Raw genomic sequence first — 12,888 nt, forward strand, 5'->3', positions numbered from 1 at the left:
CTGATGTATCAAATACTTATGCCATGCAATAAAATGCAAATTATTTACTTAAAAATCATACAATGTGATTTTCTGGATTTTTGAACAGTTGAAGAGTACCTGTGATAAAAATTACAGATTTCTACATGCTTTGTAAGTGGGAAAACCTGCAAAATCGGCAGTGTATCAAATACTTGTTCTCCCCACTTTATGTCTTGAGATTATTTGAGGTCTAATTTAACCCTTATCCTAAAAGTTGATTCAATACCATAAAGTCCAAAAGAGCACAACAGACATTAGTCAATTAATATAGTTCAAAAGCTTTAAGTTAATGGCATAACCTAAAAATACACAGTTAAATGATTTACCAGTTAGACAATTAAATATGAAATCACTATATCAAATATTTAAAAAATTACATTCCAACACTGATATAATTAAATTGTTTCTTTAGGTACTGTGTATTCAGCTTTGCCCAGACTCTGTAGACTTTGGTTTCATCCTATCAAGTTTTATGGCCAGGGGGGTATTTCAGAAAGCAGGTTTAGTGAAAACCTAGAGTTAGTTGGTTCAGAGTTGATGGAATCTCTGGGTTTATGGTTTCAAAAAGCCAGTTCAGCGTTTCTCTAATATCCCCAAGGTGAACACTTCCTGTTTACTCTTGCTAAACAACTGCTGTTTCTTGTCTCATTGGGGGTATTTCAGAAAGCAGGGTCAATATACTCTGAGTTTAAACCACAACTCTGGGTTGACTGACTCTGAGCTGTCCAACTCAGAGTTGATGGGTTTCAGAACAGGTGGTAACAATTAGTTCTGTCAACTCTGAGTTGAGTTAACCCTGAGTGAAGCATGAACATGAGGAGATAAAAAGTCCTCATCAATGGAACGCAGATAACATGATCGTGGCAACAAGAGGGAAAGGTCTCGAACCCTGTATTTCTCCCCAGTGGAGTTAGAAATATTAATGAATGCATATGCAGAATATGAGTATATATATATTTTAAACGCTATACAATAGTAGCAGCAAAAGAACGTGAGCTAGCGTGGCAGAAAATGTGCTGACCGAGACAATGCGTTAGTATTAATTGGAAAAATAAACATCTCATCTCGAGTGTTCCACTCATTAAACATTTATATAATGTGTGTTTGTGGTTGTAATATCAATTTCAGAGTTTATTTATCAAATACACCGAATAAAACTGGAAGTGTGTGCCCCAATGCTCCAGTAGTGTCAACCATACAACAGCAGTCTGAACAGACCATAGCCTGGGTGGCTGTAGTCTTTGATGATGTTCCGTGCTTTCCTAAGGCATCATGGGGTAGATGCCTTGCACAGTGGGGGGACGGCAGCCGATGGCATTCTCCGCTGACTTTACCACCCTCTGGATGGACTTGCCATCCACAGCGGAGCTACTGCCGTACCAGGCAGTAAAGGAGCCTGAGAAGATGATCTCAATGGTCCACCAGTAGAAGTTGTTGAGTTTTTACAGACCTGCCACACTTCTTGAGTCTCCTCTTCAAGTCTCCTTCTTGAGGTCATCTATTTATGCAGGTGCAACCCAACAGGCACAAAACGTACTTGGTAGCAACTGAAGATGAAAAATAAAAATATACTTCAAATAGGAAGTATAATTCCAGTACAAGTAATTGTGATGTTGTTTAGCTCCCCCTACCTAATTAAACACCTTTCAGTGGCTACATTCAGCATGTGATAGATTTAAGTAATAAGTGAAAATGTCTAAGCAGAAAAAAGTACAAATTCCAGAAAAAAGTAGAATTCTTTGTTGGCCTACCTGCACATTAATGCTTTGCAAAGACTTCATATTCATATAATCTCCTTCATTTAATGAGCTGTGCTAGGATAATGAGTGCCATCTATGTTGCCAATCATTCCTGGAAACCCTAAAATATTCATTGATTAGTGCAAGACTCAAAGCTTCATACTAAATTAACTGATTACTTAGATTTATATCTTCAATTCTGTGCAATTTCTTTTGCCAGACCGCGTAAGCAGTGAGTGAGTGAGTGACTGGCTGACTACACCTTGTTAAATAGCATTGTGGTTAGAGAAGCGGACTTGTGAACTATCGGTCCCGAGTCTGTATCTCCTCGCAGGCGAAGCGATGTGCACATTATGAATTATTCTGTATATACAAAGACTTCGCTGGTTAAAACTGTTAGTATCTACATTATAGTAAGCCTGAAATAAAACAATTTATGGTTATATTGCGACTGCTTCTGGTGGATTTTCGAAGTACACATCCGTGCATGCGTTTTGGGTCAGGATAGATAAACCCATTTGTTGGCTTCACATACAGTAGTTATGTTATAGTAAGCCTTAACTGAAACTGTATACGGTTATATTGCGACTGTTTCTAGCATGGAGAAGTTCATCTTCAGTCTCGCTAGCAATTGCTCAATTCTTATGATTATTCCTAGGAAGTTAGTAGATACTAGTAAGCCTATTACTGGTTAATAAGCAGTTAAAACAGCCAGGGGAAAAAGCAATAGAGTTCACAGACGCTATGGTGGATGGAAACTTAATAAGAAACGTTAGTCAGTTTAACACAATCATCAATGGAGTTTAGCTACTGCTGAAATAAGTAATGTTGTGGTGTAGTGGTTAAAGACAGTGCCTCTCACATGGAAGACCTTAGTTTGAATCTCTTGAGAGCAATAACATTTATTAATTATTTCTGGTAGATTCCACGATTCTCTCGTCATTTCACTTGATGAAAAAGTAAATTATCGTCGCCTATCGTCGTATAAAAAAATACGTTCTTATGCCATAAAATGAAATAGCTTTGGCAGACTTGCTAGCAATTACTCAATTCTTATGACTGTGTGAATGTAAGTTAGTGGATACCGGTAAAGCTTATTACTGGCTAATACGCTGTTAAAGTGGCCAGTGGCAAACGCCATACATAGACGTTATTTGTGGTGGAGGTAAACGTTAGTCAGTTTAACTGTATCAATGTCACGATTGGCCATTTAACTATTAAAACAGCCAGTGGCAACAGAGGATTTGTTCAGGATAGAGACAAGAGGCTATACTGACTTCCAGCAAATATACACTCACCTAAAGGATTATTAGGAACACCTGTTCAATTTCTCATTAATGCAATTATCTAATCAACCAATCACATGGCAGTTGCTCCAATGCATTTAGGGGTGTGGTCCTGGTCAAGACAATCTCCTGAACTCCAAACTGAATGTCAGAATAGGAAAGAAAGGTGATTTAAGCAATTTTGAGCATGGCATGGTTGTTGGTGCCAGACGGGCCGGTCTGAGTATTTCACAATCTGCTCAGTTACTGGGATTTTCACGCACAACCATTTCTAGGGTTTACAAAGAATGGTGTGACAAGGGAAAAACATCCAGTATGCGATAGTCCTGTGGGCGAAAATGCCTTGTTGATGCTAGAGGTCAGAGGAGAATGGGCCGACTGATTCAAGCTGATAGAAGAGCAACTTTGACTGAAATAACCACTCGTTACAACCGAGGTATGCAGCAAAGCATTTGTGAAGCCACAACACGCACAACCTTGAGGCGGATGGGCTACAACAGCAGAAGATCCCACCGGGTACCACTCATCTCCACTACAGATTTCTGCTGAGTATTTGTGCTTCAATATCAACTGGCATTTCAAGAAAAGGACATGCACTGTCTGACACATTTAGATGGCAGGTTTCAATTAAGAGCAGAACAAACTCGGTTAGTTGGATAAAACCTGCTAGTGAGCAGGTTAGCTTCACATATTTTGTTGCCATAGTAACTGATTCAGAGAAACACAGAACTTTTGTCTCGTCCATCTATTGTGTTTTCTGGATGTTGTATTTTTGTTGTGTGGAACCCCGCATTAGCTGATTGTTTAAAGAAAGCTAATATGTATCCTCATCAACAAAAATGATTAACAGAGATGCTCAAAATTAACAGAAAGTCCTTTTAATGTTTCAGTGTCTTCAAAATCATTAAACAAAAACATGAATGGGGAGAGAGCTTCTTGTTCTTTCTTTAGAGCGAAGGCCTTTCTATGCATCTGGACAGCAACCTCTATTTCCTCATCCTTCAGGGGGGAGGACTTGTAGCCGGTCTCCGAAGAGGCCCAAGTTGGCATTTAACCAGGCAACAGCATCCCCAGGTCAACAACGCATGTTGGCCCCTGAAATGAAAGGTCACAACAATCACATACTGTAGCAGATGGACATGACAAAATTATTATTTTGTTTACACCTCTAAATAACGACAACATGGTTTATATGAAGCTACAAAATAAATGGATGTTGCCTGATTGCATATAGTAACAGGTAGATCAGCATCATCATGAAACCCATATAGAAAATACATTTATTTTAAATAGATTTTTGAATACATTTGGAAAATATATTCCTGAATACATTTGGTAAATATATATCAACATTTTTGAAATTGGCCGCTTAAATATATTTATAAAAAATATATTTAATACATTTTTAAAACACACATTTTAATATACTGTAGCATTGGGCAGGCTGTCTTTCAAACCTGCAACCTTATGTATCACAGTCAGGCACACTAACCACTACTCCAAACAGAATTATTTCATTTGGAGGTGCAAGTAGTGGTCTTACCAAGTTTACTATAGTAAGTTAGAAAATACATGTACAACCATAAGATGAAATGCATTTTGGTAATGTTTATATATAAAATGTGTTTCAACACCTATATATAATCAATACATCAGTAATTACATATCATACATTTGGACAAAACTGAAATGTATTTATACATTTTTAAAAACATTTGGTAATAAAAGCTGAAATACATTTTGATACCTGAAATTTATTTTGAATTAAGTTAAAGTTATTCGACATATTCATCATATATTCTATATACATTTTGCATTGCAAAAATATATATCTATTTTCCATTTAGGAACTTAATCTAGTTACAACACATACCCTAATTGACAAGAGCTGGCTAACATGTAGCCTACCTCGACGCGTAGCTAGCTATCTTAAAACGTAGCTATAAAAGGGTGTCGTGTTTTCTGTGTTCTGTAGCAAGCAATTGGAATCTTAGATTCAAATAATTTAGTACATAATCGATCTTCGTGAAAACGTTAATTACCTATCCCTAAATGTATAGCTATAGTTAGTCATATGGAAGCGTTTACAGAAATCTTTTTAACTGACCCTATAATTTTTCCTTTATAAAAGCACGCACTTAATCACAAACACCAGACCAATGTAAAACTATTTGATATCAAAAATTATATTCTTGACGTCAAAAAGTCGAATTGTTGATATCACAAATTCATTTAATATATGATAAAACGACTTGCCATAGGAACCCACATTTTAAATAATGCCCCAGACTTTCGGTCTGTAAATAGACCCTCCTCGATGGGGCAGCAGTATTCTTAAAATGGGATTTCTTCGATTGGCTGAAGGAACTTCTAATGTAGTTGGGCAAGCAGCCAACACCGCAGAAGTCCGCGGAGTGGGATGTCGTAAATCGGTTTCGAGAGTAATGTTACACATTAACGCTTCAAAAATGGCTGTGATTTTAAGGCTAACGTCAACATACAATACAATTATGTAACCTAGATATTACATTACATCCGATTAAAATGAACGATATTTGTTGCACTTCGTTTTATGTGATTTGGTGTTTATATTCGTAGGCTGCGTAAAATGTTAGGTAAAATGTGGATTTGGTAAATTAATAACATGCCATATACTATCCAAACGCTGGGATGCACAATCGTATTCGGAAATATAATGTTGTAAAAACGTAAAAACTATCAGGTGATGATAGGGCAAGGCTTTTAAATTGTTTTTTTGTTACATGGGCCAAATAAAATAAAAGGTTTACACATTATTTATCCCAACTTTGGGGTGAATTGTAACAACTGCTGATTGGCTCGCAGTATTAAACCAGATTCTGATTGGTCGTTAGTAAGTTCCCAGGTTTGTATCCAAGCCTCTTGTGCACGTCGGTGTGTCTGTAATCTGTTTCTGTTGGGGCAGGAGGATCGCAGCGAGCGATGGTAGTTGGAGACTATTTTCTCCTTTTCAAACCACATAGAAACAATTTCCCTTTTCTAAACGGACTTCCAGATTCTATTTTTCGTTGATGGACTACCGAATTCATTTATTTAACATTGAGTGGAAGTCCGGCGCAGTGGAGTCTCTGAAAGGAAAGTTTAAATCCCTGTGCTTCATTCACTAAACGGGGAGAAGAGGTGAGAGCGAAGTATGGTATAATTCTCTATATCCTACCCGATAGCCTACAGTCACATTAAAGTATTATATATGTATATGTGTGTGTGTGTGTGTGTGTGTGTGTGTGTGTGTGTGTGTGTGTGTGTGTAAAAAAATACTGATTACGCCTTTTAACATGCCATGTTTATCGTTACACTTGGCTGAAATGAATATGCATGAACGGAGTTCCGCATAGACCAGTAGAACCAGCCTGTAGCTTAAGTGAGTTTCGAGTGGAGTTATCCAAACGTTATCTTTGGTGTATAATATAGGCCTACCTGTCTAACCATGGCGGGGATAAGCAATGGCCACATGAAGACCCTGGAGGACCTGACTCTTGACTCGGGCTATGGAGCCGGGGACTCCTGCAAGTCTCTCAGCCTTTCGTCCTCAAAGTCCAATTCACAGCCGTTTATGACGGCCCCGCACCGGGGAAACTGGAGGTACTACTCCGGGTCCATGAACAGTCGCAACAACAGCTGGGACACGGTCAACACGGTGCTGCCCGAGGATCCAGAAGACATCTTCTCCAAGTGTCCCCGGTTACCCGAGCTGGAAGACTTTCCTTGGACCGAAGATGACGTTGGAAAGTTACTGTGTAAAGTAGCCGAGAACGTCAACGGAGTCAAAGGATCTCCTGTATCGACATTTTCCATCGAAGCAGCCCGGAGGTTATCCACGCTTCTTCGGCGAGCCCTCATCCGAATTTCGAGGGAGGCTCAGCGTCTGAGCGTCATGCACTGCCGCTGCACGCGTTTTGAGGTACAGAGCGCCATGAGGCTGGTGTTAAGCTGGGCACTTGCAGACCACTGTGTCTCGGCCACGGTCAAAGCCATCTCCATGTACAGTATGAGCGCTGGGGAACTCCTAAGGAAGGGCAAGTCTGCCCGCTGCGGCCTCTCCTTTTCCGTGGGTAGGTTCTTCCGATGGATGGTTGACACCCGCATCTCCGTGCGCATCCACGAGTACGCGGCTATCTGTCTGACGGCTTGCATGGAGGCGCTTGTGGAGGAGGTCGGTGCCCGGGTACTGATGGCTGAGCGAGGTCACTCCGGGGTGGAGACGGGGTCAGCCTGTGCCCCTGTGTCGGCTGAAGCTCTAGATGGGGTAGTGAACAACGACGCGGAGCTGTGGGGGTTCCTGCAGCACTATGAGCATCTCATCTGCGGCAAGAACGCAAATGGTAAGAAGTCCCCAATTAAAGTTATGTGTTTGTTTTTGTGCTGTGTGCATGTATATGCGGATCTAAGTGGAACATATAGTATAGGATTTACATTGACTCTTAGCATTTCGTTTTGTCTGTCAAACTCCCACCCCAGCGTAGAGCAAAAGTCAAACTCCTCTTTCCACTCACTCCTGTCTAGATGTGATGGAAAAGGTGTAACGTGTCCGACCAGTGGAAGGATACAATGGGTCTCCTTTGTGTGGGAAGGCTTGAGATGGCCCAGGGTATTTTCAGGTGGAAAATGCAGAAGGCCTTAAAAAAGAAACAAAGAAACAATTTTCCTGGCTGGACAAGAAACTTTTAATCAGAAATAATTGGGAAAGTATTGTTGTAGTTATATGAAGGAAATGTCTTTAATGTTTATGAATTGGTGAATCAGCATACATTCGTCCATTCCAAATCACAGTTAGACTTGATTCTGCATGCTGCCTACTCATTTCACTAAAGTGTCCCCTGTCTTTCAAATCTCAAATTATGTCTGTCTAGGCCTTTTCTCCCTAAGACTTGATTAATTAATTTGGTTTAGATCTGATTAGAGATCAGTATTTGAATGAGCAGCCATATCCCATTTATTTTTTTAAATATTTGAAGATCTTATGGGGGATCAGTGTTGACTCGTAGTCTCATTGGAAACCTGGCCTTGTGTAGGTGGCAGACAGTTGTTTGTTAACCTGGAGTAATTTGGATTTCAAAATTCATGCATTGGACAAAAAGTTCAGAGGGGAAGTACCTGCGGCATTATCACCCAATGGGGTTTTAAAAAGGGTCTGAAAGAGAATGGATGTGAGAAGTGTGCAATGGTGGTCTTCCCTTGGTTTTGGCATTTGTGCTGCTGTCAGCTTTTACTCTCACCCCTTTCTCCCTCTGCTCTTACATTCTTCTCTACTCCATGCTGTCTTTCTGTCATCCCTCTTCTCTCTCTTTGTCATCCCTATCCTCTCTCTGTCATCCTTCACCTTTTGTCATCCCTCACCCCGCTCTTTGTCATCCGTTGGTTTTCTTTGCCATCATTCTCTCTCTTTGTCTCTCTCTCTCCATCATCCTTCTGTTTCAAAATGCCGGTCCAGTTTTTGACCAGCATTTGATCACCACTATCGGACAAGTGTAGTTGGGTGAGCGTTTAACAACCTATTTTTACTTGCCAATATCATACCAGTGTTGGGACATTGTAATGAGGTTTTGGTTGTGGCTCTCGGCCAGCTCTCCAGAGCACAACTCTTTTCATGACCACACAATTGTCCTTTGTCTTCGAAAGCCTCCACAGCTTAGCCCAATGCGAAGGGAGAGAAAACAAACACAAACGGACAGGCACACAATTTGCTTGCTCACAGACGCTCAATGCGAACACTGACTTTTAGCCTATCAACAAAAGCAGGTCAAGGGTTAGGCTGACACCAACAGCAGCAGTCGTGGTTTAAGCTCTGATCATTACGACATCCCAGTGCTCCTGACATGGAAACATTCCTCTACTCACAGTTGTTCCCAGTCCTGGTCCTGGGGACCCAACGGGGTATACATGTTTGTTTTTGCCCTAGCACCTGGTTCAAATTAAAAAGTTATAGGTACAATAGGTTGATTATGTCAATCAAGTGTGTAAGTGGTAGGGCAACATTTGAATCAGGTGTGTGAGTGCTAGTGCAAAAACAAAAACGGGGATTCGATCCAACAACCTTTCAGGTGCGCTAACTGCTAGACTATCTGCCATGAAGTTGCTACAACAGGTGTTAAAAGTGACTATTTGTTAACACATTATTGGGACCTATCATTTACATTTATTGTATGAGATTGAGGTCTGGATATTGAGGCCTGCTTTAGATTGAGTCCTTTCCCTCCCAGGTGGTGTGACTTAATCAACGGCTGCTGATGAATATGGGAACATATTCACAGTCTAAAAAATATCTATCAACCTTGCAGCATGACTGAAAAGACAATTAAATACAACTTTAAGCTGTTGTGTTGAATGCAGCTCTAGCTTTGGTGTATCGAACAGATGTCTGGCAGTTGGACAGTGAATGTAGCCTATTTCTGGAACTGAAGTCATTTGTTTAAGAAGGAGCAGTATGTGTAATAAGAACAGCCATTTCTCCTGACCACCTCACTTCTTTATAGGCCTGGCAGAGCCTGTTCCACACACACACACACACACACCCTACAAACCCAATGCACCTTCTACTATACTGTCATAACGGTCTTTAGGAAAGCAGGAGAGAAAACAAGGCCAGTTTCTCTGTGTTAGCAGAAGTCAACTGGTAGGGATGGTTGGATTACTGGGGGGAGGGACTTGGGATAGTGAATGCTGATTCATTGAATGTCCATATGTCCTCTGTCTGTGTTTCTTTCACTCTCACCCTCTTTCTGTTTTTCTCTCCCTCACGCTCTTTCTCTCCATCTTTCTCTGATTTTCTCTCTACCATGTTTTTTTTCTGTACTCCCCCCTCCTTTTCCACCTCTCATTCTCTTTGAGTCCAACATCTGGAACTCTTTAAGACAGCATTGAGTTCTACAACTCCACATAACAATCCCCCAAAACCCTGCTCTCCTATCTTCTCTTTCGGGCAAGCAGCCTTGCTTTTATTGATCAGTTGTCTAATTTTCCTGTGTCATGCTCATCAGGAGTCCATCAGTGTATGAGAGTGCTAATTCACTGACGGTTCAAACATGCCTGTTCATACTTTCTTTTATTTATTCATTTTGCTCGTTCCCTCCATCCTATTGGAGCAGTGCTTGCTAAACATCACTCTGGCCTTCAGTGGCTTTGACGTGCCTGACCGGTATATGCGTAAGCTCACTATTGATTTGTGACTTGGCAGCTCTGTGATATTTTACCACATTACTTGCACTTGCATTTAATTCCACTACTAGACAATATGGTATCCTGTTGCGATGAAATGAAAAACACACAAAATGAGTAAGAGTTAATTGTTATCCTAATTTATGTGGTGCTTTGACTGTGTGTGGAGATGAATGGATTTATTGATGGTTATACCAAATCTGTTGTTCTGACCCTGACCACGGCGGTTAACCCTAATTTCTCCCAGGTCCTTGCAGTAAATTAGAATTTGTTCTAGGTCATACTTACCTGGGCTAACAAAATAAGGCTAAAAAAGTCTGAAATCACCCAAAGCTAGGACTCTCCAGCAGTATTCCTTCTGAGAAATCCTTGTATAGGTTTTCCCTGATACCCTAATCCAGCCCACCAGATTCTACTCATTGGTTGGTTCATAAACTGAAACAGGTCAGTGGCAACATGGTTTGGAATGAAGACCTGTAGGAAGATAGCTGTCCAGGCACAAAGTGTCTTTTAAACCTGTCCCCAGGGACCACCAGCCACATCATGTATTTTATCTTTTCCTAAAACTAGCGCCTTTGATTTGTAAAATTGGTTGTACGCGTTAAGTGCTTCAAATAGTGACCAAAAGTGCTAAAAGTTAAGTGCTAAAAAATGACAAGAAAATTATTGCTGAGCTGCTGTAGTGTGGTAACATTGGCTTCCGACCCGAGACCAGGGGTCAAGTCCTTTCATCTTTGTCTTCCGCACACCTATTTCCTGCTGTTTGTACACTCCACCAATAAACATATGAAGCAATTCAGGTGTATAGTGACCCCTGTTTCGTTTTTAAATTTAGAAGTGTGCAATTGAAACTGGATGTTATTTCTTGCTGCTCTACACAGTGCCACATCTGCCACTAGAAAGTTTTAGCCACCAATTAGGATATTCTCACATTTGCATGCCTGAGTGTGTGGAAAACTCCAGCTCCATGCACATAGGCGGCTCCTCCTCACCAGAGACCAGGTGAGTTCAATGCCCACCCCCACGTGTGTCTCCACTTCCCCTCTCTCCCTCTGAGTCCTAAGGTGCCAAAAAAAATCCTTGGAGAAATAAAATCTGTACATAAAAAACAGTTTCTTCGTGTTTTTGGAGAAAATGATTTCCATGGCACTGTACGAATTGGTTCTGTTGTGCTGTCTGTGTTGAGAGTGGCATGTGAATGGTACAGAAAAGAGAGGCAAGGAGATAGGGTCTGGCTCAGTGATCACAGATGGAAAAACCAGAGGTACCGAAACACAGAAACACTCATGCCCTCCCAAACACCACAGACTTGCACAAGGACACATACAGTTGGGTCAAGATAGAATCAGATAAACATATGCCCGGTGAAAACATACAGTGCACACCATGCATATTTGTCCCAACTCATCATTAAAGGAATTACATTCATATTTAACCAGATTAGGTTCATTAATAACATATCAGCAGTGCTATTGGTCATTAATGACTGTTTACCTTCAGAACCCATCCACTAGAGCAGAGGTGTCAAACTGGTTCCAGAGAGGGCAGAGTTTCTGCAGGATTTTGCTCTTGTGCTTGATTTGTTAACGAGGTCACTAGTTAGTTAAGATCTTCCTTCACCTGGTTCTATTTGGTCTCAGTCGGGCACCAATTGAAAGGAAAAACCAAAAACCAGCATACACTCTGCCCTCCGTGGAACTGATTTGACACCCCTGCACTAGAGGCAGTTCTGAACGTATTCATAATTAAATAGAGTGGCTATTTGCAGGGAATGGTGTGCGGCCGTTTCTGCAACCGACTTTTAGCCCAATGGTTGCAAGTTCAATTCCATGGAGGGACAACAAATTGTTTTATTGGGGAGTTGTTTTGTTTAAGCAGGTGTTTTCTTTTTTTGTAACCTTAACCTTAATCCTAACTCCAATACTGTAATACTTAACCTTAACCCTTAGTTAACCTTAAGCTATTATGTTAATCGTAACTAGGGTTTTTTCCCTATAGATTCGATTACATTAAAGGACAAACATAATAGCGAAATGTTGAGGAGCAACATAATAGCGTGTCCTTAAGGATAAATAGCATTAGGAATATGTTGATATCGAACATAATTGCACCGATTTATGTTCATACTGAATGTAATCAGGGTTTACAAAATAATCTTAATTCCTGAGAGGTATAGTTTTTCTGTCCTGACATTAACAAGGCTTTTAGTATGACCTCAATATTTAGGGTGAAAGTTGCACCCAGTCCCAGATTTTTGAGTACGTTTAACATTTCCACAACTAATGGTTGATGGTAGGATTTGGGAGGGGAAAGCTGATCTTAGATCTGTACCTAGAGGGAAACCTCAGCCCAGAGCCAATATTTGTATAAATGTATTTAAGTTTTTTATAAACTGTGTCACAGGACTAGTGTGATCAGAGTTATGCTTGTAAGTCACCCAGCTTTGTGGGTTATAGGGATTAATCCTGTTGTTCTGCAAGGGTGTGTGTCCTTTTATGGGGTCCTTGTTTTTGTCTGGAGACGTCACACAGTCAATGTCACTATTTAATTTCATGCTTCCTGTATGAACCCAGCTGGAAAAACACTGGCCCGAAGGATTAGGAAGACCCTGTTTGTGTCTGTGTGTGTCTTTCCGTGTATGTGTGTAT

The 12,888-nt window shown here is 40.6% G+C and overlaps 1 protein-coding gene across 4 annotated transcripts in view; it reads left to right on the plus strand.

Moving 5' to 3' along the window:
* Positions 1-5,980: 5,980 nt before the first annotated feature.
* The window catches only part of abtb2b (ankyrin repeat and BTB (POZ) domain containing 2b), a 95,185-nt gene continuing 88,277 nt past the window's right edge, over positions 5,981-12,888 (plus strand). Inside the window, exons 1-2 of one of the 4 annotated variants that reach the window (XM_020044138.3) lie at positions 5,981-6,221; positions 6,497-7,407. In XM_020044138.3, coding sequence (XP_019899697.3) covers positions 6,513-7,407 — 895 coding nt within the window. In that variant the 5' untranslated portion in view covers positions 5,981-6,221; positions 6,497-6,512. Of the gene's footprint in view, positions 6,222-6,330; positions 7,408-12,888 lie in introns of those variants that run through there. The other 3 variants (XM_020044137.3, XM_013131394.4, XM_013131393.4) reach the window with 3 other exon arrangements.

The sequence above is a fragment of the Esox lucius genome, chromosome 19 (assembly GCF_011004845.1).
Source record: "Esox lucius isolate fEsoLuc1 chromosome 19, fEsoLuc1.pri, whole genome shotgun sequence".
Lineage (NCBI taxonomy): Eukaryota > Metazoa > Chordata > Actinopteri > Esociformes > Esocidae > Esox > Esox lucius.